General features: G+C 31.0%; 4 protein-coding genes and 1 long non-coding RNA gene across 26 annotated transcripts; 2 read left to right on the top strand and 3 right to left on the bottom strand.

Moving 5' to 3' along the window:
• Positions 1-275: 275 nt before the first annotated feature.
• LOC141533367 (uncharacterized) lies at positions 276-4,141 on the bottom strand. Of its 5 annotated transcripts, none has more exons than XM_074252224.1 (3): positions 3,172-3,332; positions 1,699-2,729; positions 276-1,146 (listed from the first exon to the last, which is right to left on the bottom strand). In XM_074252224.1, the coding sequence occupies exons 1-3, from the start codon at positions 3,192-3,194 to the stop codon at positions 536-538; spliced, it is 1,665 nt and encodes a 554-aa protein (XP_074108325.1). In that variant the 5' UTR covers positions 3,195-3,332; the 3' UTR covers positions 276-535. The 5 variants fall into 5 exon arrangements, with proteins under 5 accessions (XP_074108325.1, XP_074108329.1, XP_074108327.1 ...); XM_074252228.1 differs by lacking the exon at positions 3,172-3,332 and adding an exon at positions 4,124-4,141 and having other exon boundaries at positions 277-1,146; XM_074252226.1 differs by having other exon boundaries at positions 277-1,146; positions 3,161-3,295.
• LOC141533369 (uncharacterized) lies at positions 3,361-11,529 on the top strand. Of its 7 annotated transcripts, XM_074252235.1 has the most exons (9): positions 3,361-3,490; positions 4,437-4,545; positions 5,736-5,812; positions 6,000-6,098; positions 6,255-6,311; positions 6,473-6,796; positions 9,800-9,846; positions 9,913-10,543; positions 11,302-11,529. In XM_074252235.1, exons 1-3 carry the CDS (start codon positions 3,420-3,422, stop codon positions 5,802-5,804), a joined length of 249 nt encoding a protein of 82 aa, XP_074108336.1. In that variant the 5' UTR covers positions 3,361-3,419; the 3' UTR covers positions 5,805-5,812; positions 6,000-6,098; positions 6,255-6,311; positions 6,473-6,796; positions 9,800-9,846; positions 9,913-10,543; positions 11,302-11,529. The 7 variants fall into 7 exon arrangements, with proteins under 7 accessions (XP_074108336.1, XP_074108332.1, XP_074108335.1 ...); XM_074252231.1 differs by having other exon boundaries at positions 4,437-4,600; positions 6,000-6,311; XM_074252234.1 differs by having other exon boundaries at positions 5,736-5,820; positions 6,000-6,311.
• LOC141533371 (uncharacterized) lies at positions 8,402-9,918 on the bottom strand. The gene is made up of 3 exons (XR_012480255.1): positions 9,784-9,918; positions 9,148-9,237; positions 8,402-9,082 (listed from the first exon to the last, which is right to left on the bottom strand). It is a non-coding gene; the product is annotated as an uncharacterized LOC141533371 (long non-coding RNA).
• Positions 11,530-11,616: 87 nt separating the features above from the next.
• Positions 11,617-22,861, top strand: Vps51 (vacuolar protein sorting 51). 12 transcript variants are annotated; one of them, XM_074252212.1, is made up of 15 exons: positions 11,617-11,652; positions 11,732-12,013; positions 12,085-12,286; positions 12,727-12,935; positions 13,586-13,723; positions 13,803-14,366; positions 14,463-14,581; positions 15,291-15,412; positions 19,429-19,737; positions 19,819-19,953; positions 20,154-20,375; positions 20,473-21,845; positions 22,002-22,179; positions 22,422-22,534; positions 22,661-22,861. In XM_074252212.1, exons 9-15 carry the CDS (start codon positions 19,657-19,659, stop codon positions 22,767-22,769), a joined length of 2,211 nt encoding a protein of 736 aa, XP_074108313.1. In that variant the 5' UTR covers positions 11,617-11,652; positions 11,732-12,013; positions 12,085-12,286; positions 12,727-12,935; positions 13,586-13,723; positions 13,803-14,366; positions 14,463-14,581; positions 15,291-15,412; positions 19,429-19,656; the 3' UTR covers positions 22,770-22,861. The 12 variants fall into 12 exon arrangements, with proteins under 12 accessions (XP_074108313.1, XP_074108315.1, XP_074108310.1 ...); XM_074252214.1 differs by having other exon boundaries at positions 11,732-11,928; positions 19,418-19,737; XM_074252209.1 differs by having other exon boundaries at positions 11,732-11,928.
• Positions 15,938-19,454, bottom strand: Ns2 (nucleostemin 2). The gene is made up of 2 exons (XM_074252223.1): positions 19,310-19,454; positions 15,938-18,141 (listed from the first exon to the last, which is right to left on the bottom strand). Exon 2 carries the CDS (start codon positions 18,137-18,139, stop codon positions 15,986-15,988), a length of 2,154 nt encoding a protein of 717 aa, XP_074108324.1. The 5' UTR covers positions 18,140-18,141; positions 19,310-19,454; the 3' UTR covers positions 15,938-15,985.
• Positions 22,862-23,869: the final 1,008 nt, after the last annotated feature.

Genomic DNA, 23,869 nt, shown 5'->3' on the forward strand with positions numbered 1-23,869 from the left:
CATTTACGTATTTAATAATTACGTAGATAAATATTGTTTAAAATACCAATTATGGTAATTTTAACAGAATTTTTTTTTTTTATTTTACGTATGTAATTACGTAGGTTTTCTTTCAATAAATTTTAGATTTCTAAAATAGTAAGATTAATAATTATTCGCAATAACATGATCTACTTCATAAATATATATATATATATATATATATATATATATATATAATCTTCTTTAATTATTTTATCCACGTAAAATATTAAAGCTCAGTCGTAAATAAAAAATCTACCGAGATAATTAGACCTGAGAAAATATATGAGCTTCTTTATTATTTTTTTTTTTTTTTGGAAAAAGAAAAATTAAAAAAAAAAAAAGTTTTTATAATAAAAAAAACGGCGATAGATATTTCTCAGTCTCTAAAATTACAAGTATGCACGCGGTCTCAGTCTTATCATGATATTGATGATAATAAAATAATTTGAAGGATTTTTTTCCCTAATAATAAACCGCGTTGATAGTCTTCTCGTCTAAAAACTAATTACAATCATTTGTTACCAAAATTATCTGGATCGATTTTTTCTTCTTTGATGACAGGAGATACTATTACACGAATATCAGACTTTTTACTGCTCATCGAGAGATCTTCGACCTGGTCCTGATCCTCATCGGCTTCTGGAAGACGAGCACTGTGGACCGACTGATTCGGGCTGGGACTCGGTGTCACCCGGGACAGCTCCATCGTCGCTGACTCCCGGTCGACAGAATTTTCTATGTTCTTTTCGTACGAAGCTTTAATTTTTGTGTCTGGGGTCTCGGAGACACCTGAATTGTTCGCGAAATCATTTTCAGAATGCGATGCGTAAATGCTCCCGTTTTTATTGCAGCCGATTCCGTATGGAAAACTGGCTCCGCTGTTGTTGTTGTTGTTGTTGTTGTTGTTGTTGCTGCTGCTGCTGCGGCGCATCGATCTTGAATTAGCGATTCCCATCTTCTTTACTTTGTCGTAGAGCGTTCGTGAGGGTACTCCAAATCTTCTTGCTGCTTGCAAAGCGCTCATACCGTCTCTTACAGCTTGGATCGCGGAATTTATATGCTCCTTTGTGTACTGCTTGTAGCGTTTCCATTCGCGGGTTGAGTCACCATTGGTACGAACTCCTTTTTTAAAAAAAAAAAATTGTCAGAAAAAAATGAATGAATATTTTTTTAGATTTTTATTACTCAAAAAAAAAAAAATTAGAAAAATTATTATAATTAAATTAAAAGACATTTTTTAATTTTTTGGAGTAGAAAAAAAACCTTACTTTGAGAAACTTTTAAATAAAATTACAAGTAAAAATTTTTAAATTAAAATTTAATGCTTGTAATTTTAAAATTAAAAATTACAAGCAGAACAATAAAATTTTTATTTTTCACCTAAATATGGCCAAAAATAAGGTCGACTCCACTTGTAAATAATTACAATTTTTTTATCAATGATTTTTGATAATTTATTTTATTTAAAAAAAAAAAAAAAAAAAAAAAAAAAAATTCTTTTTATTAAATGACATTTATTAAAAAAAAATATCTTAGTATAAAATCTCAAAAATTCTCCCAATCTTCTCCAAACAAAACCCTCAAATATTTCCAGTCTCATAAAATCCAAGTAAACAACCTAAAAACAAATTTTCTCTGAACCCGCCATAAATCTAGCAATAAAAAAATCCTTACTCGTTTTTTTGTCAGTATCACGAGCAGCTGGATCATAAGGACTGATATTTTGTGATCTACCACCGCCGTTGCGCTTGTTATCCGTAAGGTCACCAGCAGATCGACTGCTGGGACTCTTGTACTCCTGATTATCCGGATGAAGAAGCGACGCAGCTTTAGAGCTATCAGTATTGCCCTGCCCAAGAACAGTTCTCAGGATTGGAGTATCACGGCCCATGTTGAGGTTCTGCATTTTGCTCTTGCAAAGGGCCATTTCGTCGTAGGCAGCCGGTAATAGCTGCGAGTGGTGAGCAGAGACTGAGGATCCATTGAAAGAAGCAGCAAAGTGGGGCCCGTAGTGAAGATTCCAGGCGTTGACTCCAGGAAACCGTTCATCGTAGCTGCGTCCGGGCGAGGTCTTGTGATGGACGTAGTAGGGCGAGCTGGTGGAGTGTGGCGGCGACATGTAATCAATACTTCCATTCCGGTCCATGCTGGGCAGGTAGTTCGGGTGGCTGCGGCTGATCGGCGGAGGGGAAAGACTCGCGTGTCGATCACGGCGGGACCGACGTTGCTGTTGATGATGATGATCCTCCGACTGCGACTGCTTCAGGGGATGCTGGGTCTGCTCGATCGACGAGGATGATCTCAGAGACGAGTCAGGTATGTCTGCTCCCTCCACTAATCCTTTTATTTTTAAATAATTCGCTATTTGCAGCAGCTCCGGCATTTCTTCTGAAGAAATCGTCACCTCTCCGTGGTACATAAATCGCAGCAGCGCTTTCATCTGGTAGTACTTTACATTGACCAGGATTAATGCCCGAGGTCGGTTTATATTTTGCAGAATTTTTCTGAAGTATGGAGAACAAGCTGCTAGCACCAGCTTGTGACATTCCACCAGCAATCCATCTGACAAACCTATTGTGACGTCGGTCAGGGTACCGTCGTAGTACAGCTCTTGGAAAACTGTCATCATGTTTGATTTGTGGTTGTTCCATCGTAAACAGTAATGCTGCTCTGTTGATCCCATTGTTTCTATCAGCTGATTATATCTATAAGGTAAAAAATATTTTTAATTAGACATTTTTTAATTTAATTAAAAAAAATAAATACTAAAAAAAATTTTTTTTCAAGTGCTTTCAATTTTAGTTTCATTGTCAGCTGATTTTATTAAAAAATATTTTTAATTAGACGTTTAATAATGTTTTAATTTAATTAAAAAAAAATTTTTTTTTTTTAATAAAATTAAATTTTGCTAAAAAAATTTTTTTAACTGACTAAATTTAAGTGCGATAAAAAATAATAATTGTAAACGATAACCAAAACTTAGTCAGCTAAAAGTAATTAGATCTAATGAATAAAAAAAATTTTTATTATTATAGACTAATTAAATGATTTAACAAGGCCGTTATTTGGCGATACGCTTAATGACATTAATTACAATTATTATCATGAAGAAAAAATTAAAAAAATGTATCAATACCCGAATCCTACTTTGGTATATTAGCATCAGTCATTAAGATAAGAATTTTCAACTTATAAAATTGAAGGTAATTAAATATTATTTTACACTAATTAAATTATTTTTTATCATTTGATTAATTTTTCCATGTATATTAATACAAAGTATTTTTTTTTTTTTTTTTTTTTATTGTTTATAGATAATTATAAATAATAAATGCCGCAAAATTCAGTGTTAATAATCTGCGCAGAAGCGTAATTTAATCTCACGTGATAATTCAATGCCAACCGTAAGTCCCCGATGCGTAATTCCACGAGCCAAAAATTTCAAGGTCCAAACACTGAAGATGACGTAAGTTGCGATTAAAAACAAGCAAACAAGTGCGCGAACAAACCAGGAAGTCGATTATAATAACAATAATAGTATCACTGTTGGAGCTTTTATTATATTACACAATTTAACAATTAAATTACATTTTAAAAAAATAAAATAACAATAGTTTAAAGGTAAACAAATTCACCACTGTTAAATAAAATTAATCATCTTGTTTTGTTTTTTTTTTTTTTTTTTTTTATTTTTATTTTTTAAATTAATATTAATAAAAATGTTTTTCCAGATAAAAATAACACAGAACTAAAAAAACAAAATCGGCGTATGTTTTTATCCACAAAAAAAAAAAAAAAAAAAAAAAAAAAAAAAACCCAACAATGTCTCGCGACGTTAGGCGGTTAAAAAATACTAGTGAAATAGACTTCTAACGCGAATAACGTCTAAAACTTAAATGCCACATTGAGGAAATGTTAAAAGAGAGAGGGCTGGGACATTGCGCGTGAGTTATTTTTTTGGGGATGGCAATCTATGAAACACAAGGAGCGAGATAGCCAGTATTGCTCGTAAAAGTGCATTAGAAAAAGAAGAAGAATATGTATTAACCATCAACAGACACACGAACAGAATTTTTCTGTGTGGGTGATCGGTACCTACAGCGTTACTTTTAATTTTCAGATGTAGGGGGCAGGGAAATACACAAACACGCACTTAATTTTTTCAATTCACTTATGTTACGCACGCAACACATATATGTCCATATAAATATATCTGGTGAGCTATTACTATTATATTATATTATATTATATTATATTTTATGCTAGGCAATGTCTATGACTATCGGTATAAAACACACGCATGAATTTTAAAAGAAGGTCGAGCGGAGAGACATATCCCCACTACATTAGGGCTCTAGGATATTTCTTCAATTCGTAAATCATATAAATTTGCTGAATTTTAATTTTTCCAGGATCCAGCCTCCAATTGTCGCCCAACCAAGTCGCCAAAATGTGATAAGTGACAACTTGCTGCAGTATGGTGCTGAAGACCTTCAGGAAGATGACTACAAGTCGTGTAAGGTTATACATATTCTTCCCTTTGCTGCAGCAATACTTGATTGCTGCAGAATTCAAGGTACAGTTTGTTACAAATTTATTTTATTTTCTTTATTGCTGGTAGTGGAGAGCGAGTGCATCGACCGCTTTTCCGGGGCAGGGGTGCCCAAATTCTCGCTCCAGAAGAAAGAGATGACGCGTGTTTTTCTTAGATCGGATCGAAAATATGCCCCACTCTCGCGGACTTCTGCTGTGTTGTTGGCTGTTGGTGGATCTAGTAGAGAGAGAAGGCTAACTCGATCAGCACACACGACAGCGAATAGGAGAGTTTTCTTCTCGCTTAGGAGCACGGAAACCCCAGCTCGCCGTCGCCAGTAATAATGACGCTAGAAAATGACACGATGGATCGGCCAATCCACGCAGTCCTCGGCCAATATTCCGTCCCTATTTGCCCTTCAACTTCAAACTCTTGCTTGGATTATGCTCAAGCTTGTTGTGCTCTTCTGGCCCACCCAATCTTAACTCACCAGTTACCGTCTCTCTTTTTTTTTTTTATAGGTTTTCATGCTGTTAGATCATCAAGCTGATGCACGGTTTATACTCGAGGCTACGTCATCTAGCCCCGGTTTGTTTTTCCCTTTTGCTGGTATCTGCTAAGATACTTCTTGGCTTTTTAATTTACGTCTTTGAGAATATTTTATTGTAAAGGGGAATTTTTTAGAATGCCAAAATTTTTTAAATTGGAGTTTTTTTTTTTTTTTTTTTATTTTTTTAATTTTTATTAAAATTTAAAAATTTGGAGTATTTTTTTTTTTTTTTTTAAAAAGAAATTTTATTTTTTTTCTTAATAAAAAATAAATTTTTTCTCAAAGAAAAAAACTCTAAATAATCCCCCGTAAATTTTACAAAAAACTTACGCCAAATTTCTTACACTAAAAGATTCTTTTCTTCGAACACAAAAACAAGTCTGCTATTTTCAGTATTTCTTCTTCTCCCCTTCTTCGGGATTGTTATTTACTTCTAGGTATCCGCTTAGAAATCCCACCGACTAATATCATCCTGTGCGAAAATCTATGAAAAGAAGAAACTGTCTAGCCATTAGAAAATAATTATTTTCCAATTTAAGAAAACCAATTAATCTATTGACCAAATTAAAAAAAAATTTTTTTCTTCCCAAAATTATTAATAAAAAAAAAATTTTTTTTAAATTTCAGCTCCCGTTATCCGTATTTGATTCTTGGGCAGTTGGATTTGCTTTTTCATCCAGGCTCCACGGCTGTTGATTTGGAGTGTAAGTGTGTGAGTGTGCGATATGATGCGACTTTGGGAAACTCTATGGAGGGAGTAGAATAGAAATAGGCTGGTAAAAACCCGTCAGGCGACTAAACCAAAAGAAATGAGAGGAAAAAAAATCTAAATATATATATTATGGCTTTAAAGAGAGACAATAATATAATATAATCTTATATATATTTTAGGAATTCGCCCGTATTTATGAGAATACGCAAAAGAACTAAACTTAATATACCAACAGAAGAATTTTGTTATTCTGCCAAGCTGAATGTGTTATTTTCAAAGTATGGCTACCCACACGTCGATACCCTCTACGTGGTTTTAATCATCTCATTTAATACATATATATATATATATATATATATATATATATATATATATATATATATATATATACACACACACAAGAGCAAGTATATATTTTTTTTATTTTGCTCAAGTTTCAAGTTCACGCTAATCGCTGTGGATTTTATTGCGTAATCATCTAACAGATAGAGGTATAATAATTTATAAGATAAATATAATAGAGAATGCAAACATTGTGTGTATAATTTAATTTTTTTTTCAATGTATATGTATTTACAAATTAGTATGTATGTATAAGTATGTTGGGTAATTGTAAATGTAATAATAATGACTTTTTGCTTTTATTTTTTAGTTCGCTTGCTCAGTTGGACTGGAAATAACAAAAAGGAAAAAAATTAGGCACAGATAAAAAAAAAATTCAAAAGTTACTACATTAGACTTTTCCTTATCACACGGGATAATCGCTTGAATGTATAGAGCGAGCATTCTTTTCGCTTGATGCGTGTTAAATTTTTTTAAAACCATATAACGACTACGAAAATGCATGGCCAGCAGTAGCGGAACCTCTCTGTAGTCGGCCCCGTGCTGAAAAATAAAACAAAAAATTCGCGCGTCTGGCGAATTATTTTTGCTAACTACTTAATTCACGGACACATTGCTTTTTCACTGCTTAAAGGTAAAGGAAAAAAAATTATTTTTAGATTTTTAGCTACGGTGGTAATTACTTTGTTAAATAGTGTAATTTTTTTTTCTTTTTTTTTTTTAATTATAATTTACAAGCTAGATAATTTTTAATAAATTTTTAGAGTTTTTTTCTGAGTTAGTCTTGAAAAAAAAAAAAATATTTTTAATACTCGATTGAGTTTATCGATGCTATTGACCTATTTTAACTGCAGGAATAATTAAAATTTTAAAACAATATATCCAGTTGTCATAAATATTTTAGTAGATTTTATTGTATTGAGTAGATTAATCAATTTGTCGGATGAGCACTAGTATTTGTTTTAACAGCTTTATTAATAATTAATTTTAATGGCATTAATTATTGTTATAAAATTTAATACTTTTGTTATTGAGAACTGAAAATTATTACTTTTTTTTCTGCGTGATTGTAAATTTTCTTTTTTATATTTATCTTATAAATAGAATTATATTGCTTTGTATTTATAACAAAATAGTTTTTCATATTTGTGCGCGATAATAAATATCTTGAGATTGTACAGTATAAAGATAAAAAAAAAAAAAAATTATTAAAATTAATATTTATATTTTAAATATTGTAAATTTAATTTGAGAAAAAAAAAAAAAAAAAAAAAAACATTTTAATTCAATTAATTGCATTGAAATTAAAAAAAAATTAATTTAAAAAAAAGACTATTAAAACTTAATAATGTTCTTGGTAAGGTTTTATTTATTTACTCGAGTTTAATGCGCTTATTATTTTATTTCGTTGAACGTAGTAATAAAATTTACTAATACATATATTTCGACAACCGTTAATATGTCGAAATCTATAGATTACAGTAATTTTGATAATTTTTTATCATCTTTTGCGTATTGTCCTAATTACCTTTATGTGACGTCAGTAAATAGTATTGTTTAAAATAAAATTACTAATTGAATAGAACAAAATAATTTTATCAAATTAATAAAACTCTAAAATATGATTATAAAAAAAAAAGAACTAAAATTAATTTGATAATTTTTGTAAAAAATAAATTATGGCAAAAAATTATTTTTTGGAGCAAATTTATTTGTTAAAAAAATTTTTTAAAATAATCAAGTTATTGCTAACTTTGATGTTTTTAATTAATGAAAATTAATTTAGCAAATATTTAATAATTTTTATAACAAATAAATTACGAGAAAAAAAATTTATTCGTTAAACAAAATTAAAAAATTATCAATTGTCAGCTAAATTTAATGTCATAAAAAAATTTTTTATATTCTATAAATCACTCAAGAAATAGAATTGATAAATAATCCCAAAAGAAACGAATAAAATAAGGCAGGTGGGATGAAGAAAAAAAAAAAAAAATATGCCCATCCACTGTGTGAATTTTTTTTCTCACCCTCGCAACTGCGGAACCACCTGAGTCCCCTCAGCGAGTAGTGGAGCCTTTTTATATAATAACGGTCTGTCTACGATCTTAAATTTTCTTTTTTCCGTCTATCTTGTTCTCTATCTCTCGTGAAATATCTATGACTTATAGCCAAGAAAAATTGCCTTAAAGATACAAAAGAATAAATAAAATTCACAACGAAGCATTCTCTGGTAAGAATAAATAAAATAAAAATAGTTTCCTTTTTAACAAATAAAAATCATTCTGCACTATCTTTAACAAACATTTTCTTCCTCTATGTAACTATTATTATTATTATTTTAATATACACACATTTATTTATGTGATTTTCATATCTCGTTCCGTGTCTATAAATGATAGTGGCCTAAAGTTCAACGACTGCACACGTGTACCTTAAAAATATTTAGTAATATTTTTACCTAGCTGGTAATTAAATAAACGCATATTATAAATGTCTATGCCGTGTATATTAAAAATAATGATGATAATAATAATAAAAAATACGGACAAAAAAGAGAAAAGAAAATTAAAAGCCGTATGTTGTTTATAATCCGATGAACGGATCATTTCGGGGGGAGGATGGGATCAATTCTGTGATAAAAAGGGAACAGGTTCTTCTATTTCGGAGTTAAGTCAAAAATCTTTTGGGTCCCAGAGCTCTGATCGGTACAGGGCGGCTGGACCGTGTTTCTTCTTTAGCTTTAGCTTTAATAAAATCCTCTTCAAGTTGACTGCATTCGAAGGCCATTGACCAACCAACAGCAGGTTCTTGCGATCAATGTTCTACCTGTCTTCAATAATAAGACTGGGGTGCTTTTCTATTGTTTCCTTTTAGCTGCTTTTCCAACGGACTCTTGCCTTTGCCTAACTTTGCTGACCTAAAAATAAAAACAAAGTTACTGTTTTGTTTACTAACTCTAATTCTGTTGGGTTTCATACTTACTTTTTTATTCTAATTATTTTTTAATAGTAATTTATGGTAATTTTTTACTTTCTATTTGGAAAACTCTTGCAGGAGTATGGAAAAATTTGCCTGGAGAAATTTTAAGTGATAGTATTTATTTATTATATTATATTTTTTTTAACAATACTTAAGTTGGCGTTTTTAATTAAAAAATTTTTTTTGCTATAATTTATTTGTTAAAAAAAAAAAATTAAAACAATTGTGAAGTGACAGTTATTTTTTTTTTTTTAACCAATAAATTGGAGCAAAAAAAAAATTAACATGTAAAAATAAAAAATGTAATTTTTTATTTAGGAAGAAATTTGCTGGTTAAAAAATTATTGCCAATTTTAAGGTTATATATAGATAGATATTTATTTCAATGTATATATAGCAGTGGAAACTGCCCTGTAGACTTTTTCATAACAACATACATTAATAACTATATAAAAACATCTTTTACTATATCTACGTGACTAATAAACTGCAAAATTTATAATATTTTATTTATATATTAAATTCTACTGCTTAAGCAAAGGAAAATTGAGAAATAAAAACCGACTTTGAGTCCACACACTCATTCATTGCACTTGTCTAATTTTAAGGTTATAATTTTTCGAAAGATTAAAAACTTACAATTTTTTTTTTGCAGTGCCTGGCAAAAAATAAATTTACTAAAATTTTGGAATTTATTATCAAGTAAGTAATAAAAAAATAGTGAAGCGATATAATCTAGCAGCAATTAACCTACAATATTATTTTTAGCTGCACAAAAAGTGATACAAGAAGTGGAACAAATCCAATGGCGACTTGACAGTGTTGACTAGCATTTGGGGTCTTTGACTCTGGATGAATTTTTGGGCCAAACTTTTGGGCGCGGTCGTGAGAGTTTGCCACGTATAAAATAAAGTTAAGCCCGTATATATAGTATAGATCTATAGAGAGGTACAAAGCCAATGCAGTTTTCGAGCGTAACATATGTTGTGCATGCGTGTGGCAACATCGCGGTTAGGCCTAGCATAGTCTTCGACATTCCTGTCCCTAGCTGGTAGCTTTACCGTAGGACCGACATCGACGATACGAGTAAGAGGGAAATATTATTGGATAGAGACCGGTTTGCTAGCCGAACTAATGCTCTTCTAACGCAGATAAGCCCACGCCCTTCCTCCGATGCTTCTTCATCCTCAACGTCTTGCTGCTGCTGCTGCTGCTGCTGCTGCTTTTTATTTAGTTTTTTAACCTCTCACTTGTACTTTGGATTGCCAGCGTATAATGTAATGTTAATAAAACTCCATCCGGGCCGAGTTTTCTAGTTTCACTTCTAGCTTATACATTTTTTATTGCAATCGGTTCAATGTTTTTGACTCTGGCGCAGCGATAATACAACAAAATTGAGGTTACTGCCCACCAAAAGTTTATTTTTACTTCTATTCCTTTTAACGGAAACTACTAAATAATATATTTAGTTATTTATTTATAAATTCCTATTGTAATTATTTTATTTTATTCATTTATATATTTATTGGGCGACATTCTGTTATCTTAAATGGTACTTTGGTCGTAATTATTTATTTTATTCTTTTCCGGTTTCTTTTTAATTAATATTTAATTAAATTTTTTATTTTTACATGTCAATTTTTTTTTGCTCCAATTTATTGGTTAAAAAAAAAAAATAACTGTCACTTCACAATTGTTTTAATTTTTTTTTTTTTTAACAAATAAATTATAGCAAAAAAAAAAATTTTAATAAATTAAAATGCTAAATTAATTTTCATGGAAAAATTTTGTTAATAATTCAATAAGGGGAACTTTCTTTTTTTAATTACATCTGCCATTTTGATTAAAGCTATTGATTTTTAGATTTTGTTCCAAAACGATGTTCGTGTAATGACTCATTCTTTTTTATTTGGTGATACTTATGATCAAAACAACAAGCCGTGGTCTGAAAAATAAAAATATTTATTTAGAATAAATAAATTACAATAAAAAAAAAATAAGTAAAAAATTGACATGTAGAAATTTTAATAAATTAAAAATGCAATTTTTTAAAAATAATTTTTTTGTTAAAGAAAATTAAAAAATTGTAATAATAATTTATTAAAATAAAAATAAAAATTGTATAAAATACTTAAAAATTATTAATTTAATTTTCAGAATATACAAGTGGAAAGAAAAAGGCTCCTAGATTATTTCTTGATTAACTGTTCTTTCTTGCGTAAAACAGCTGTTAGAAAACCTCCATATTTTCACATCGGATGACGTTTCATAAAACCTTTCATCACCAAATGAATAAATAATCGCATTGAGTATAAAAGTGGGCCACTGCGTAGGAAAAAAAAAAAAAAAAAAAAAAAAAAAAAAAATAAACAATCCAAAAAATAAGTAAGTAGATAATTAAATCTCCAATAAAAGAACTGAACTTACCGTTATGCGAATTTGATCCTCAATTATTTTATTTGTCCCATTGTTTAGATTATTTCTTCAAAAGATCGCAATTTGAAAAGGGTAACTACGCAATTGGTGAAAGTTTGTTATTCATATCCGAAAATAATACCGATTATACATAATAATGTAATTGTACCAGGGTAACAGGTGCTAGATTTTTCGGATTACTTTTTTTATGCTCCGGATCTTTTGTACTCCAAAAATTAAAAAGTATAGTATTGTACCTAAATCAGGCGAAGAAGAAGAAAAAACCGATTGCAGACCAAAAAAAAAAAAAAAAAAAAAGAAAAAAAGTCGGAGGAAACGAGAGGTGAGAGGAAGACGAGCCTCAAATTGGTAAGGGTGTACATACCAGTCACGGAATAAAATAGTATAAAATAAAAAAAGGGGAAGCGGGAAAGCGCAGTGCGTCGTAAAAATTGTAGGCAATCTTAGTTGATGATTTTTTTGTGTTTTTTGTGTTTTTTTTTTTTTTTTTTTTTTTTTTTATAGCAAAGTACCGGCTATTTTAAAGTGAAGGCATCAAGGCGGTCGAGCAAGCCGTTGTGGAAGAAGGACAGAGAAGAAAAAAAAAAAGGACAGGTCACCCTCTGTTTCCAGCATACCAACTAGCTTGCAGCTGAGAGGACTCTTCTTCTTCTTCTTCTTCTTCTTCTTCTACTTCTTCTACTTCTTCTCTTATTTTCTAGCGTAAGTAAGTATTATACTTCTTCTATTTTTTACCCACGTTTTTTATATTTTTTTCCTTCTATTCCATATATTCGTCAGTATCTGGTAGTCTCTAATTTTGTCTCGCTTGGGTTCATTCTAATCCTTATAGTTTTGGCTCTTGTACACTATATACATTCAGACATCCACTTGTGCTTAACGATATCCGATCTCTGCGTGATCCCACTGCAACGGCAATCTTCTATGCTGCTCAGGATTAGTTTTGTTCGAACAAAGAAAATGCTTTTTGACTTTTAAGTCAATTGCGCAAGAATTATGTATTCAGGAATATTTCCTTTCTTTGTTCCCATAAACATTTCCGTATTTTTTTTTTTTTTTTTTTTTTTCTTAAATATAATATATAATTTATAAATTAAACGCCACTGGAAATAAAGAAAACAGAATAATAAAATTATTTTTTTTCAGGCTAAACTAGGCCTGTGTCTTTTCCACGATAACATCATACGTAGGCAGGTCAAACGATTATTTATAACATTAATAAATGAATAACAACGTATACCTGCAGCTCGGAGCGATACTGGATAAAGCCAAAAAGCATATGGGTGTATTATGATCGTATCCATGTGTGAGTCAAGTCCTTGGAGCTCGAGGGCGAGTCTCACCCTTATATTTAGGTATAAATTTATATTTATATTTTAGCTTGCGAAGAAAGGATAGAAGATAGATCGTAGATGCAAGGGGATTGAATTTTAGTGTTCCCACACTCGGCGCCTATAGCCGGCGAAAAATCCTCACCGTTGTTGTTACTCCCTCGTATACCTGTATAACGGGTCACTGTCCATTTTTTTATGCTCGCCTACATCCCCTTGCTTTGTATACACAGAGGGATCCCGTAAAAAAGATAAAAAAAAAAAGCAACAAAAAAAGGATTACAGCTAGATCTGATACCGACAGACAGTCGCGAAAAGTTTAACTACAAGGAATATTTTTTTTTCTTCATTTTTATTCTTTGTTAAGCTCTCGTTTATGAGCCTCCGGTTTATTGATGCACCAGAGAATATTTAGCGAATTTAAGGTAGTTTTACAGAAAATTTTTTCAACGTCTTAATATAATAATCTATTTCATTTTTTATTTTTTTTTTTAAATTGCATTTTTTAATTTTTAAAATTTCTGTCAATTTTTTTTTTGCAGTAATTTATTTCTTAAAAAAATTTTTAAAATGATTAAATATCTGCTATTTTAATTTTTTATTTTAAAAAAACATTATCAAAAAATATTAAAATCAATATTTATTAAAAAAATATTTTTTTTTTTTTTTTTTAGGTAAAATAATTATTTTCAGCTGCTCCAATCAAGAAGTAACTTAAAAAAAAATTTACATCATAAAAATCCAAGAATGGCATTTTTTAAAATTCACTATTTGCAGTCTTTTGTGTTCGGAATTTTATTTAATTTTTCAAGGCAAGTATTTTTTAAAAAAAGAAAAGCAACATTTTGCGAATAGAAGGTACATTAAAGCTTTTGTGAATTTTATTTTCAGGATTTTATTGTCTGGCTTTGTGCTACGGGATTTTGGATTGTGAAAAATTGCCGAGGGTCTGGCTATATATGTATATATACAGATACAGGCACATATTTTTCCCCAGGCTTTTCTTTATTTTTCTTCGCCAAACCGGATACGGCATCGACCAGATGGCTTTTCCATACACGCATCTACGTATGTATATTTATGTACATGTGGAAGGGGCCGATGAAATCCAATTCGCTTCGACGTTCGCGAGACCGACTAGATATAGCAAAGCAACTGCGTAGATTTTATATTTAGGCCAAACTTTTCCTGCGTACGGTCTTTTCCACGAGTAGTTGATGTGGCATTGGCCAACCCCCTTGTTACCTAATTCCGAAAAGAGCGATGCCATTACGATTGGGGCTAGCCGGGAATCTAATGTAAGAGGGTTCTAATAGCGGAAACCCAAAGTGAAGGGGAAAAATCGTTAACGGCCACCAAACACATCCTACAAGTGACGGAAGTTACTGCGCCATTTCTTTATTAACATTTTTTATCAATCCTAGAGCTGCTACACAGCTCTAATCGATTTTTAAAGTAAATATTGTTACAATAATATCATTATTGCGATAATTAATGTTTTTTTTTTTTTTTTTTTTTTTTTTTAATTATTATTATTATTATTATTATTAGGTAGCGTGGAAGTAAAATGATACTAAAATCAGCAATAATACGAAAGTTAGCCGACGTTTATTAAGTTAGAAGTAAAACTAACTCTTTTCACTGCAAGTTACTTGGAAAAATATTTTTTGGTGAGTGTAATAAGGCTTTGCAAAGAACTACCAAGCGAAATTGTAAATTTTAGTAGCTTGCAAGTCTTCAAAAAATAAAGTTATTAATTATTTATTTATTCAAAGACCCAACAGCAATAACCAAAAATTGGGTCATTAGAGTATAAATTTATAAATTTAACGTTCTTTTACAATATATTTATTTATTTATTTTTTTTTTTTTTTTTTAAGAGAAAATTTAAAAAATTCTTTATTTGTAATTTAATTATTGAAAAAAATTAATTTTTCAACCTCTGCTAATTTTTAGTACCAAAAATAAATTATTTATTATTAAGAAAATTTTTGCAAAAATTTTCTAGCACTAATTAAAAGCAATTTCTTATTTTTTTTTTTTTTTTTTTTTTTTTCTTTTAGAAAGTTTAAAGTAAAATTTTTGCCTCTTCATGCTTTCAATTCCCAAGCGGCAGAAAAAAAATCCAGTAAATTGAAGTTAACGATCAATACCCATGTGACTAATAGTTCGATTTAACTAAAATTCAACCACTTTTAACTCGCTATGGTTTCTTCAGTATAATTTAATTTTTCAAGCTCTAAATTTAATTTTTTACGGAAAATAAATTCACTAATTTATTTAAAAATTCCGTAATTAATTTTCACTTAAAATTGAGAAGAAGCAAAAAAAGTTTGCTGTAAAAAAAAAAAATTCTAAAGCAACTGATTTATTTTTCAGACACACTAAGGGTCCATGAGGACCACAAAGACATTCAAGATGTTTCTTAGAATTTTTCGCAAACTACCTAAGGAAGAAAAAAAGCCAGTAAAATATAGATTTACGGAAAATTTTAAGAGTAGGTATGTGAATTTTCTTTGAAAATTTTAAGCTTTTCAATTAGAATTACCGTAATAAGCAAAAAATTTAAGATTCTTATCGCAGATTACAAGGTTTCAAAATGCTTTTCAAAAATGTCAGAGAAAATATTTAGTGAAATTTACTTTAGAAATCCTTAAAATTTTTTTTGCCGCATTAACATAATTATTTCCTTACCGACATCCATTCGTGCGTAATGTTGAAACACTTTTAAAATTCCATGACTAATTTTGAATACAACAAACATATAAATAAGTAATTATTTTTCATTTAGCCTTCGAGGTTTGATAAATTATTCTCAAATATATTCAAGCAGTAATTTACATAAATTTATTTAAATTACAAAACATAATATAATATTTTGCAATAAAAAAAAAAAAAAAATAATTGCCCATTCTCCGTTCACTATTTAAATAATTCAATACAAACTACAAAGCAATCTAGTAAAATAAATTTAAAAAAATTTCTAGGTCATATAAAAAAAAAAAAATTATAAATTTTCTAAATAATTTTAAACAGAATTTTTTTTTATTTAAAAACATAAATACAATCGAAAATTAAACTTTTGTAACTCTCCTTCTCCTGCGATTTTTGACATTAGTAACTTCATAAAAGTTACTGCCAATTTTCTTGCGCTTATGCTGACGTTCAATCCCCCGTCGTTGCTTACTCGTCAAATTGTTGCTCTTGTTGTCAGTTCCAAGTGAAGAAACTTGAAAAGCCCCGCTGGCAGTTGAGCAGTTAGTAGTACTAGTTTTCTTATTACTTTTGGGATTTTCGTCATCACTGGAGTCTTGCTCTTCAGAGACAACATCAAAAACACTTTGCATCAGATTGTCTTCTAGTTCAACATTCCCTTGGTCAATTTCTGACATGTGATCGTCATCCTTGCCAAGAACTAGTTCTAACTTTTCTTTTTTCTCATCTCCAGCTTTATCATCATCATCATTATTATCATCTTCGTCCCCGGACCCGGCGGGAGTTTGCAAGTAGCTCAACTCGCTCACGGAATCACCTTTACCTAACTCAGCTGTATCAAGTTTTTGAACATCTTCCCCAACATAGCTAAGAGCTACGCGAATTTTTCTAAAGTCCTGCAAGACAGAGGGCTGTAATTTCTCAGCAGCTGTTGGCTGCTCAGCATCGCCCAGGGAGTTTCTATTTTTAGAATTATCCGAAATACCGGATTGGCTTTCGATATCAGGATTGATCTGAGCCTCTGTTGTAGTTTCTTCACCAATTGGCTCAGATGTCTGGTTGAGCTCCTGCTGTTGCGATTCAAGTTGTTCAGCTCCAGCTGTGGGAGAGACAAAGTACGGCAACTTTCCACGCTGCCAATCGTTCAATACCATGCGGGCAACAACGTTAATATTAGGCTCGCCTTTCTTCAATAATTTCCCACATTTGTTCGCCAGTTTCTCCAAAAAGTCATTATGATCCGTCCATTTGTCAATTTTGTAGGTCCGTTGGATATACTCAGGCTTAACGCGTTCCAAAACAGCCTCAACGTAGTCCTCAGGATTTTTAACCAGCTCAACCCTGACAACTCCCTTGAGAACCTTCTCGGTGTCAGTCTCCGCAGAGGGATAGACCACTCCAGGACAATCTATCAGATAAATTCTTTTCATCAGTGTTATATACTGCCATACCTTAGTTTCTCCAGCAATGGGCGCGACTTTGCAGACATTTTTCGATCTCAGAGTGTTTATTATCGAGCTTTTTCCGGTGTTGGGGTACCCAATGAACCCAACACTTATCTGCTGTTTGTCAATGTGCAATTTGGCGAACTGCCTGAGCAGATTTATCAGCGAGCCTTTGCCAAATGGGTGGGTTAGCGAGGCGTGGAACGCAACAGTTGGGTACTCCTTGCTAAGGATTTTAACCCACCGCTGTGTCACCCAAGTTGGCACCAAGTCCACTTTATTCAGGATGAAGATTAAATGCTTGTGAGGCTTGTCTGTCTTGAGGAATTTTTCCACAGGTGGCGATCGAGTGCCCAAGGGATCACGCGCATCTAAAACTTGTAAAATAACATCTGATGAATCTATCACCTTGTACAGTTCATTCCAAATTCTTTTGCTTTGACCTGCGCCCATAACCCAATCACGTTGAGCATCTCGAATCCCATCATCGGGTCTTATGAGGTCAAAGTCCTTCTGGTCCTTTTCTTTGTCGTATTTTTCTTCCCTCTCCTCGACTAGCTTCTGCATCTCATCATAGGACGATACAGGTAAATTTGGGCGTTTCCTCTGCTTTTTAGGACCAAACACCGTGTGAAAACTCTCCGTGTCCAATATGTGGCAGCGCTCTTGAGCGGCTTTCTGCTCCAACAAAGTTATCGGTAATTGCGTTGGTTTCATTACTACTTGGTAAGGATTCTTCATCACCGCGCCCAACTCGCTTTGGAATTTCTGCAACGCGTTTTGGGATATCACACGGGAGTTGCCGAACCAACGAGGTGATGGCTCGACTCGAGACATCGTACCTGACTTATTCCATCCCTGGAATGGAGCTGGCGTTATTATTTTACCTGAACGATCTCTTTTGGCTTTTTGACAGCGATACATCTGTAATCGCTTTATTGTCCCTTTTGAACGCGGTTTGGCTACACCTTTCAGGTCTTTCGTTGAACGCTCTGGGTTCATGCTGTGGCCTGAGCGGTTGAAGCCCTGCTTCCGCGGTTCTTTCACCACCGTTGATGACTTTGCCATTTCTGTAATATTATTTAAGGTTTATTATTACATATTGTCGCTTATTTTATTCTTGTTATAAATTATTTATTCATTAAATAATATAAAAATATTTCTTTAAAGATCAGTGACATTTATTTTTTTTTCAGACACACTGATAAAAAAATTTCTTAGTATTTAAAAAAATTTTTTAAATACTAAGAAATGATCAGTGCATAAAAAAAAAAAAAAATAAAAAAAAATAATAATAATAATAATAATAATAATAATTATTATTATTATTATTATTTTTTATAGCGAGTTATTAAAAAAAAAAAAATTACTTTAAAGAGTTAAAAAAATTTTTTTAAATACCAATTAATTTAAGTACAATGATTAAAAATTATAAATCCTTTTAAAAATAATTTTGAGTAATTAAAAAATTTAATATCTCAGTAATTACGTACTCTCAGATTAGCAGATTTATAGAGATAATCAAAATTTTAAAACTAACAGTTTAAATTACTCAAATTTGGCCATTAATAACTAGCTTTTGAAGAGAATAATCATCGGCACTTAAAAAAAAATTAAAAAAAGATTCCGATATCTTGAGAGCTTTGGCCAAATATTTTTAACAAGCTGTAGATATATTTTATGACTCTTGAAATAATAAACGGTTATTTTTAGTTAATGACTCTTTTAGTTAATGAAACTAATAGTCATCAATAAATTTCTTCACAAATCATGCACGTGAAAAATTTGTGAAAATTTCTACGTGGGCATTTTTGTACAGCGCTGAAATCTGAAAACATCTGACAAATAATTTAGCTTGGAAAAAAATATTTAAAAATTCACACTTGTAATTTTTTTATACCAACTTTTAAAAAATTTTTTTTATAATAATTTTGTTGTAAAAATCATTAAAATTTTCAGATTGTATTATCGAATATTTTACAACACCTAAAAATAGGCTATGTGTTGACAAACAAATCAATAATCCACAGTCAGCTGTTTTTAATTTTTTAAATCATAAATTTATAATAAAAAATATTTTTTTTTTTTCTTCTTTTTTAACAAAATAAGCTGAAAATTTTGTAATTTCTGCAACCACATGTTTTGCTATAAAAGATAACACTCCGTTTGTAAATTTTATTAACACAGACACTGATAAAATTATCACCAAGTATAAAAATAATGATAAATAAAGCTCACCTGATTTTTTTTATAACTTCATAAACAATTAAAAAAAAGAAATAGCAAGCACTTTTTTTTGATTTTTGTTTATAAAAATTGTAGAGGTTAACTTGTCACATGTGAAAGATATTTTCTAGACTAAAGCAGATAAAATGGAGGACAATAATTTTGGCGGCGATTAAGAACTAGTTTGAAATTTCTCCGGCAGGCGGCGAGACTTATCAGTCTCAGCTGTTTTGTCAACTTTTCAGAGGCGGAGTGATGATTTGTCATCATCTGTCATATTATTTTTTATTTAAAACAAATTTGAATAAATTACCTGGAAAAATTATTAATAATTAAGGAAGACAACAATATAAATAAAAATGGCGGAGAGTTCGAGCAATGTTTATGATATAAATGGACCACACTTTGATCCAGATTTGTATATACAAAAATTGACAAAGGTATTTTTTTATTTGTTTATGAATTTATTTTTTTTACATAATAATAATATTAATTAATTAATAATATTATTTTTATTAAAGGAGTATAGGCTTAAACAAATTATGGATCATGAAGAAGAAATAAGAAGAAATACCCAAGTATTACACTCTGAAATGCAAACGCTAGTTTATGAAAATTACAATAAATTTATTGCTGCTACTGATACTATTAGAAAGGTATGTTTATAAAATTTAATTATTATCTGACAATTTTTTATTTAAAAAATAAATAATTCAATGACACTGGAATGGAAAGATATAAAAATTTTTTTAGATATTTATAACAATTAAATGATTATAAAAAAATTAAAATTAAATGTCATAATTTTATTATGTAAGAATTTTTTTTTACAATTATTTATTGAATTTTTTATCAGATGAAAACCGATTTTAAAGAAATGGAAGAAAGCATGGATTCGCTGACGACAAATATGGACAATATTACCAAGTTTTCCGACCAAATATCATCAACCCTCCAAGATACAAGACAGCAAATATCAAGACTGTCATCCGTGCATGCTTTATTAAAACGCTTGCAATTTTTATTTAAATTACCTAGTAATTTAAAAGACCGAATGAATGAAGAAAATTACGCTCAAGTAATATAATTTTTAATATATTAAAAAAAATTTTTTTTTTTTTTTTAATAATTTTTTAGAGCTAATTAATTTAATAAAAGAAAATAAACAATTTCAGGCCGTACAGGATTACATACGCGCTCAACGAGTGCTAAACAAATATGGACACATGCCATCCTTCCACGGAATCCAGAAAGATTGCGAAGAAATAGTGGAAGAACTAAAAACCCAACTACGAATGCAATTCCACGGTCGAGACGCGACAACAAAGTCGCTAACAGAGAGCGTGGACTTGCTGTTGCGCCTAAAAGAGCCAGCAGATTCTTTGTGCGAGGACTTTCTGACCCACGCTGACAATCGGTTGTCAGAAAAGTTGGAAAGCTTGAAGGACATGTGCGAGAACGACATCATCGAGTTCGTAGACGCCGGGAGTTCCGGGTACCTCAGCGACTTGAGTTTAATAGTCGCGTCTTACAACGACATGTTCATCAACAGGCCTCGCAGCAATGACGACGACATTGACATCGACGACTTGGACGCCAATGTGATGATTCGGCTGGACAAATTTGTGGTATCCAACATGAACAAGTACTTTGAGCTGGTAAAAAAGCGAGTCGAGGGTGTTTCAGACACAGCGATTCTCGTCCGTGCCTTGGACAGATTCTACCGTCGGCTCCAGGCGATGAACATCCTCTGCAGCGAAGCAGACTTTGCCAACACTGGAATAGAAATTGTAATTAATGCGGGAAGAAAACAGTGTCGGAGTCACTTGAACAGCTTGAAACAGCATTTAAACGAAACTTTGGCGAAGGTCAGACAGACTTTGGCCGCCAAGATATCTTCTGAGAACGACGGAGGACTGACGGAGCTCCAGGCGATGCTCCTGATGCCGACAATTGAAAAAATAAAAGGGATTCTTCAAGACTTGGCGGCTTTTTTGCAGTCTGACTTGTCCTTCAGCTTGAAGCCGCAATTCTTGGAGACTTTCTGCGTTGAACAAGTCCGAGAAGGGCTCATTGTTGGACTCCTTCATCACCTGACAGCTGTCGCAAGCGGATTTTGCATCAGGTCTGATGTTCCTAAATATCCCGCGACGCTGCTGCTGCTGCTCAGCAAGATGTGCATTGAATTTAAAGACACCAGCATTCATTATTTAATTTCTACCACTGATGACATGTTCAACGTTGAAGCCTACGCTGCTTCAATCAGCGCCCTCACTTCTGAAAAAGACATCTGTGCAGAGTTTGCCAGAGCTGGACAGGATCTTCTGAATCACTATGTCAGGCTCCAAGGCCTGGCTGTTTCACAGATGCTCAGGAAGTCTGTTGAGACAAGAGATTGGCTCCATACCATTGAGCCCAGAACTGTTCGCGCTGTTATGAAGCGCGTCGTTGAAGACATCACGGCCATTGATGCTCAAGTTTCGGTTCTCTATGATGATAATGATGGACAGGTTGATAGGAGCAGCGACAGTAGTCGGAAAACTCACAGGTGTTGTTTTTTTTTTTTTTTTTTTTTTTTTTTTTTTTAATTATAAATATATATATATATATATATAAAATTTATTTTATTTATTTATGATAGAGATTTTCTGGAAGGTATTTATGATTCTTTTTCTGGGTAATTTTAGTAATGCTTTTTTTTCAGTATTAGCGTTTCGAGGCAACAGTATCGGTCAAATTGGTCATCGTACACTCCCAGTCAGCTTGATTCATCACTTGTTAGTAATATTCACAAGTTGTTCTCGGAAAGAATTGAAATTTTTGCTCCAGTTCAGTTTACTAAAGCGTCGATTTTAACTGGGATTATTAAAATAAGTTTAAAGGTAAAATATTGGAGTAAATTTAATTAATTTAAAAAAAAATTTTTGATAAAATAATAATTATTAAAAAATTATAATGTATAAAATAATGTCATAATAGATGCAGGTGCACTTTATGACACAATGACAAAATAACATCATTATTCACTTTGTCGTTAATTCGTAATCGTCGTAAATTTACAGATTATCTTTAATGTCACTATTTATTATATTGTCAAGTATTAAATTTTATTATTATTATTTAGACTTTTCTTGAGTGCGTAAGACTGCGGACTTTCAGCAAGTACGGGCTCCAGCAGATCCAAGTGGACACTCATTACCTGCAACTCTATCTGTGGCGATTTGTCGCCGATGAAAAGTATTATTACAATTAAAAAAATTTTCTTCAATTATCCAATAAATAAATAAATAAATAAATAAATAAATAAATAAATTAATTAATTAATTAATTAATTAATTAAATATTAATTATTTATAATTTCAGTCTCGTAAATTTTCTACTGGAAGAAATTCTTAGCAGCACTTTCCACCGGTGCCTTGAGCCTAGTCCGATGGAGCCCAGCGTAGTCGACATAATATGCGAGCGTGGATAATAATTGTACATACTAACTAAATATTATATATATATATTAAATACAAAAAATTGTAATTGTAAATTACTTGAATATACTAATTTAAAAAATAAGCTTAAATAATTATAATTATTATTTTTACAATGTATTTTTGGCTGGAGTATATACTCTTGATATTTTGTACTTCAATAACTTATAAATGTAAGATATAATATAAAATTAATCAAAAGTAGCATGTACCGAGTCGTGACCCTTCGTCGCGTGGTATAAATCGTTAGGTCAAACGATTTAAACGGCTCTCAACTCCCCCTACATAGCATGCCGATCTCCGACGGCGGGTCATGTCAAGACATTGATGCTATCCAAATGTCATTAAAAATATTTACAACATTAATTGTAAATTATAATTAATATTCTTCACTAAATTAAATTAAATCTAAACAAATTTCATTGTAAATTACAAAAAATTAACAGTTTGCTCAATTTTAGTCTCCAAAAGTCCGTCATATTGGTTTTTAACCTCACCTCAAATTTTATTTCACAAACCATATTTAATTCCAAATCAACAATTACTTAAAATATTTTTTAATCAAAACTTAAACATGGCAAGAATATAAAAATATAGTCTTCTTTTAAGTTAGAGCTTTAATTATTTTTTTACTACCTAATAAAATTAATCTCCAATTTTTGAGAACTGGCTAGTTACTAAAAGAACAGAGGGGGCTGTCTAAAACCATTTAAAGTTTTAAAATTCAAAAATAGGTATAGTTTATGCGTATCCTAAATTTAAACAGTAAAAAAATACTAAATAAATTTAAATCGAAAAAAATTAACAGTTTGGTCAATTTTAGTCTTTAAGTCCGCCATCTTGGTTATTAATCTCACCTCAAATTTTATTTTACAAACCATATTAAATTTTTAATTATTAATTACTTCAAATATTTTTTTTATCAAGACTTAAACATGGCAAGAGTATAAAAACATAGTATTCTTTAAAATTAGAGATTTAAATATTTTTTAAATATCTAATAAAATTAATCATTAGTTTTTGAGGGCCAAAGAGTTGATGAAAGAACAGAGGGCGCTGTATAAAAGTTTTAAAATACAAAAGTATCGTTGAT

Source organism: Cotesia typhae, unplaced genomic scaffold (assembly GCF_013202065.1).
Source record: "Cotesia typhae breed Kobodo isofemale line unplaced genomic scaffold, CoteBio_Ctyphae contig_83, whole genome shotgun sequence".
In the NCBI taxonomy this organism is placed as follows: Eukaryota; Metazoa; Arthropoda; class Insecta; order Hymenoptera; family Braconidae; genus Cotesia; species Cotesia typhae.

Excerpts from the sequence above, each read along its gene's own strand:
- LOC141533367 (XM_074252224.1), bottom strand. The coding sequence starts at position 3,194 with ATGACTGATGCTAATATACCAAA. Across the intron at positions 2,730-3,171 it reads ACTGATGCTAATATACCAAA|ATATAATCAGCTGATAGAAA; the intron begins GTAGGATTCGGG and ends TTTACCTTATAG. Across the intron at positions 1,147-1,698 it reads TGATACTGACAAAAAAACGA|GAGTTCGTACCAATGGTGAC; the intron begins GTAAGGATTTTT and ends TTTTTAAAAAAG.
- LOC141533369 (XM_074252229.1), top strand. The coding sequence starts at position 3,420 with ATGCCAACCGTAAGTCCCCGATGCGTAATTCCACGAGCCAAAAATTTC. Across the intron at positions 3,491-4,436 it reads GTCCAAACACTGAAGATGAC|GATCCAGCCTCCAATTGTCG; the intron begins GTAAGTTGCGAT and ends TAATTTTTCCAG. Across the intron at positions 4,541-4,645 it reads GGAAGATGACTACAAGTCGT|TGGAGAGCGAGTGCATCGAC; the intron begins GTAAGGTTATAC and ends TATTGCTGGTAG.
- Ns2 (XM_074252223.1), bottom strand. The coding sequence starts at position 18,139 with ATGGCAAAGTCATCAACGGTGGTGAAAGAACCGCGGAAGCAGGGCTTC.
- Vps51 (XM_074252212.1), top strand. The coding sequence starts at position 19,657 with ATGGCGGAGAGTTCGAGCAATGTTTATGATATAAATGGACCACACTTT. Across the intron at positions 19,738-19,818 it reads ATATACAAAAATTGACAAAG|GAGTATAGGCTTAAACAAAT; the intron begins GTATTTTTTTAT and ends TTTTTATTAAAG. Across the intron at positions 20,376-20,472 it reads ATGAAGAAAATTACGCTCAA|GCCGTACAGGATTACATACG; the intron begins GTAATATAATTT and ends AAACAATTTCAG.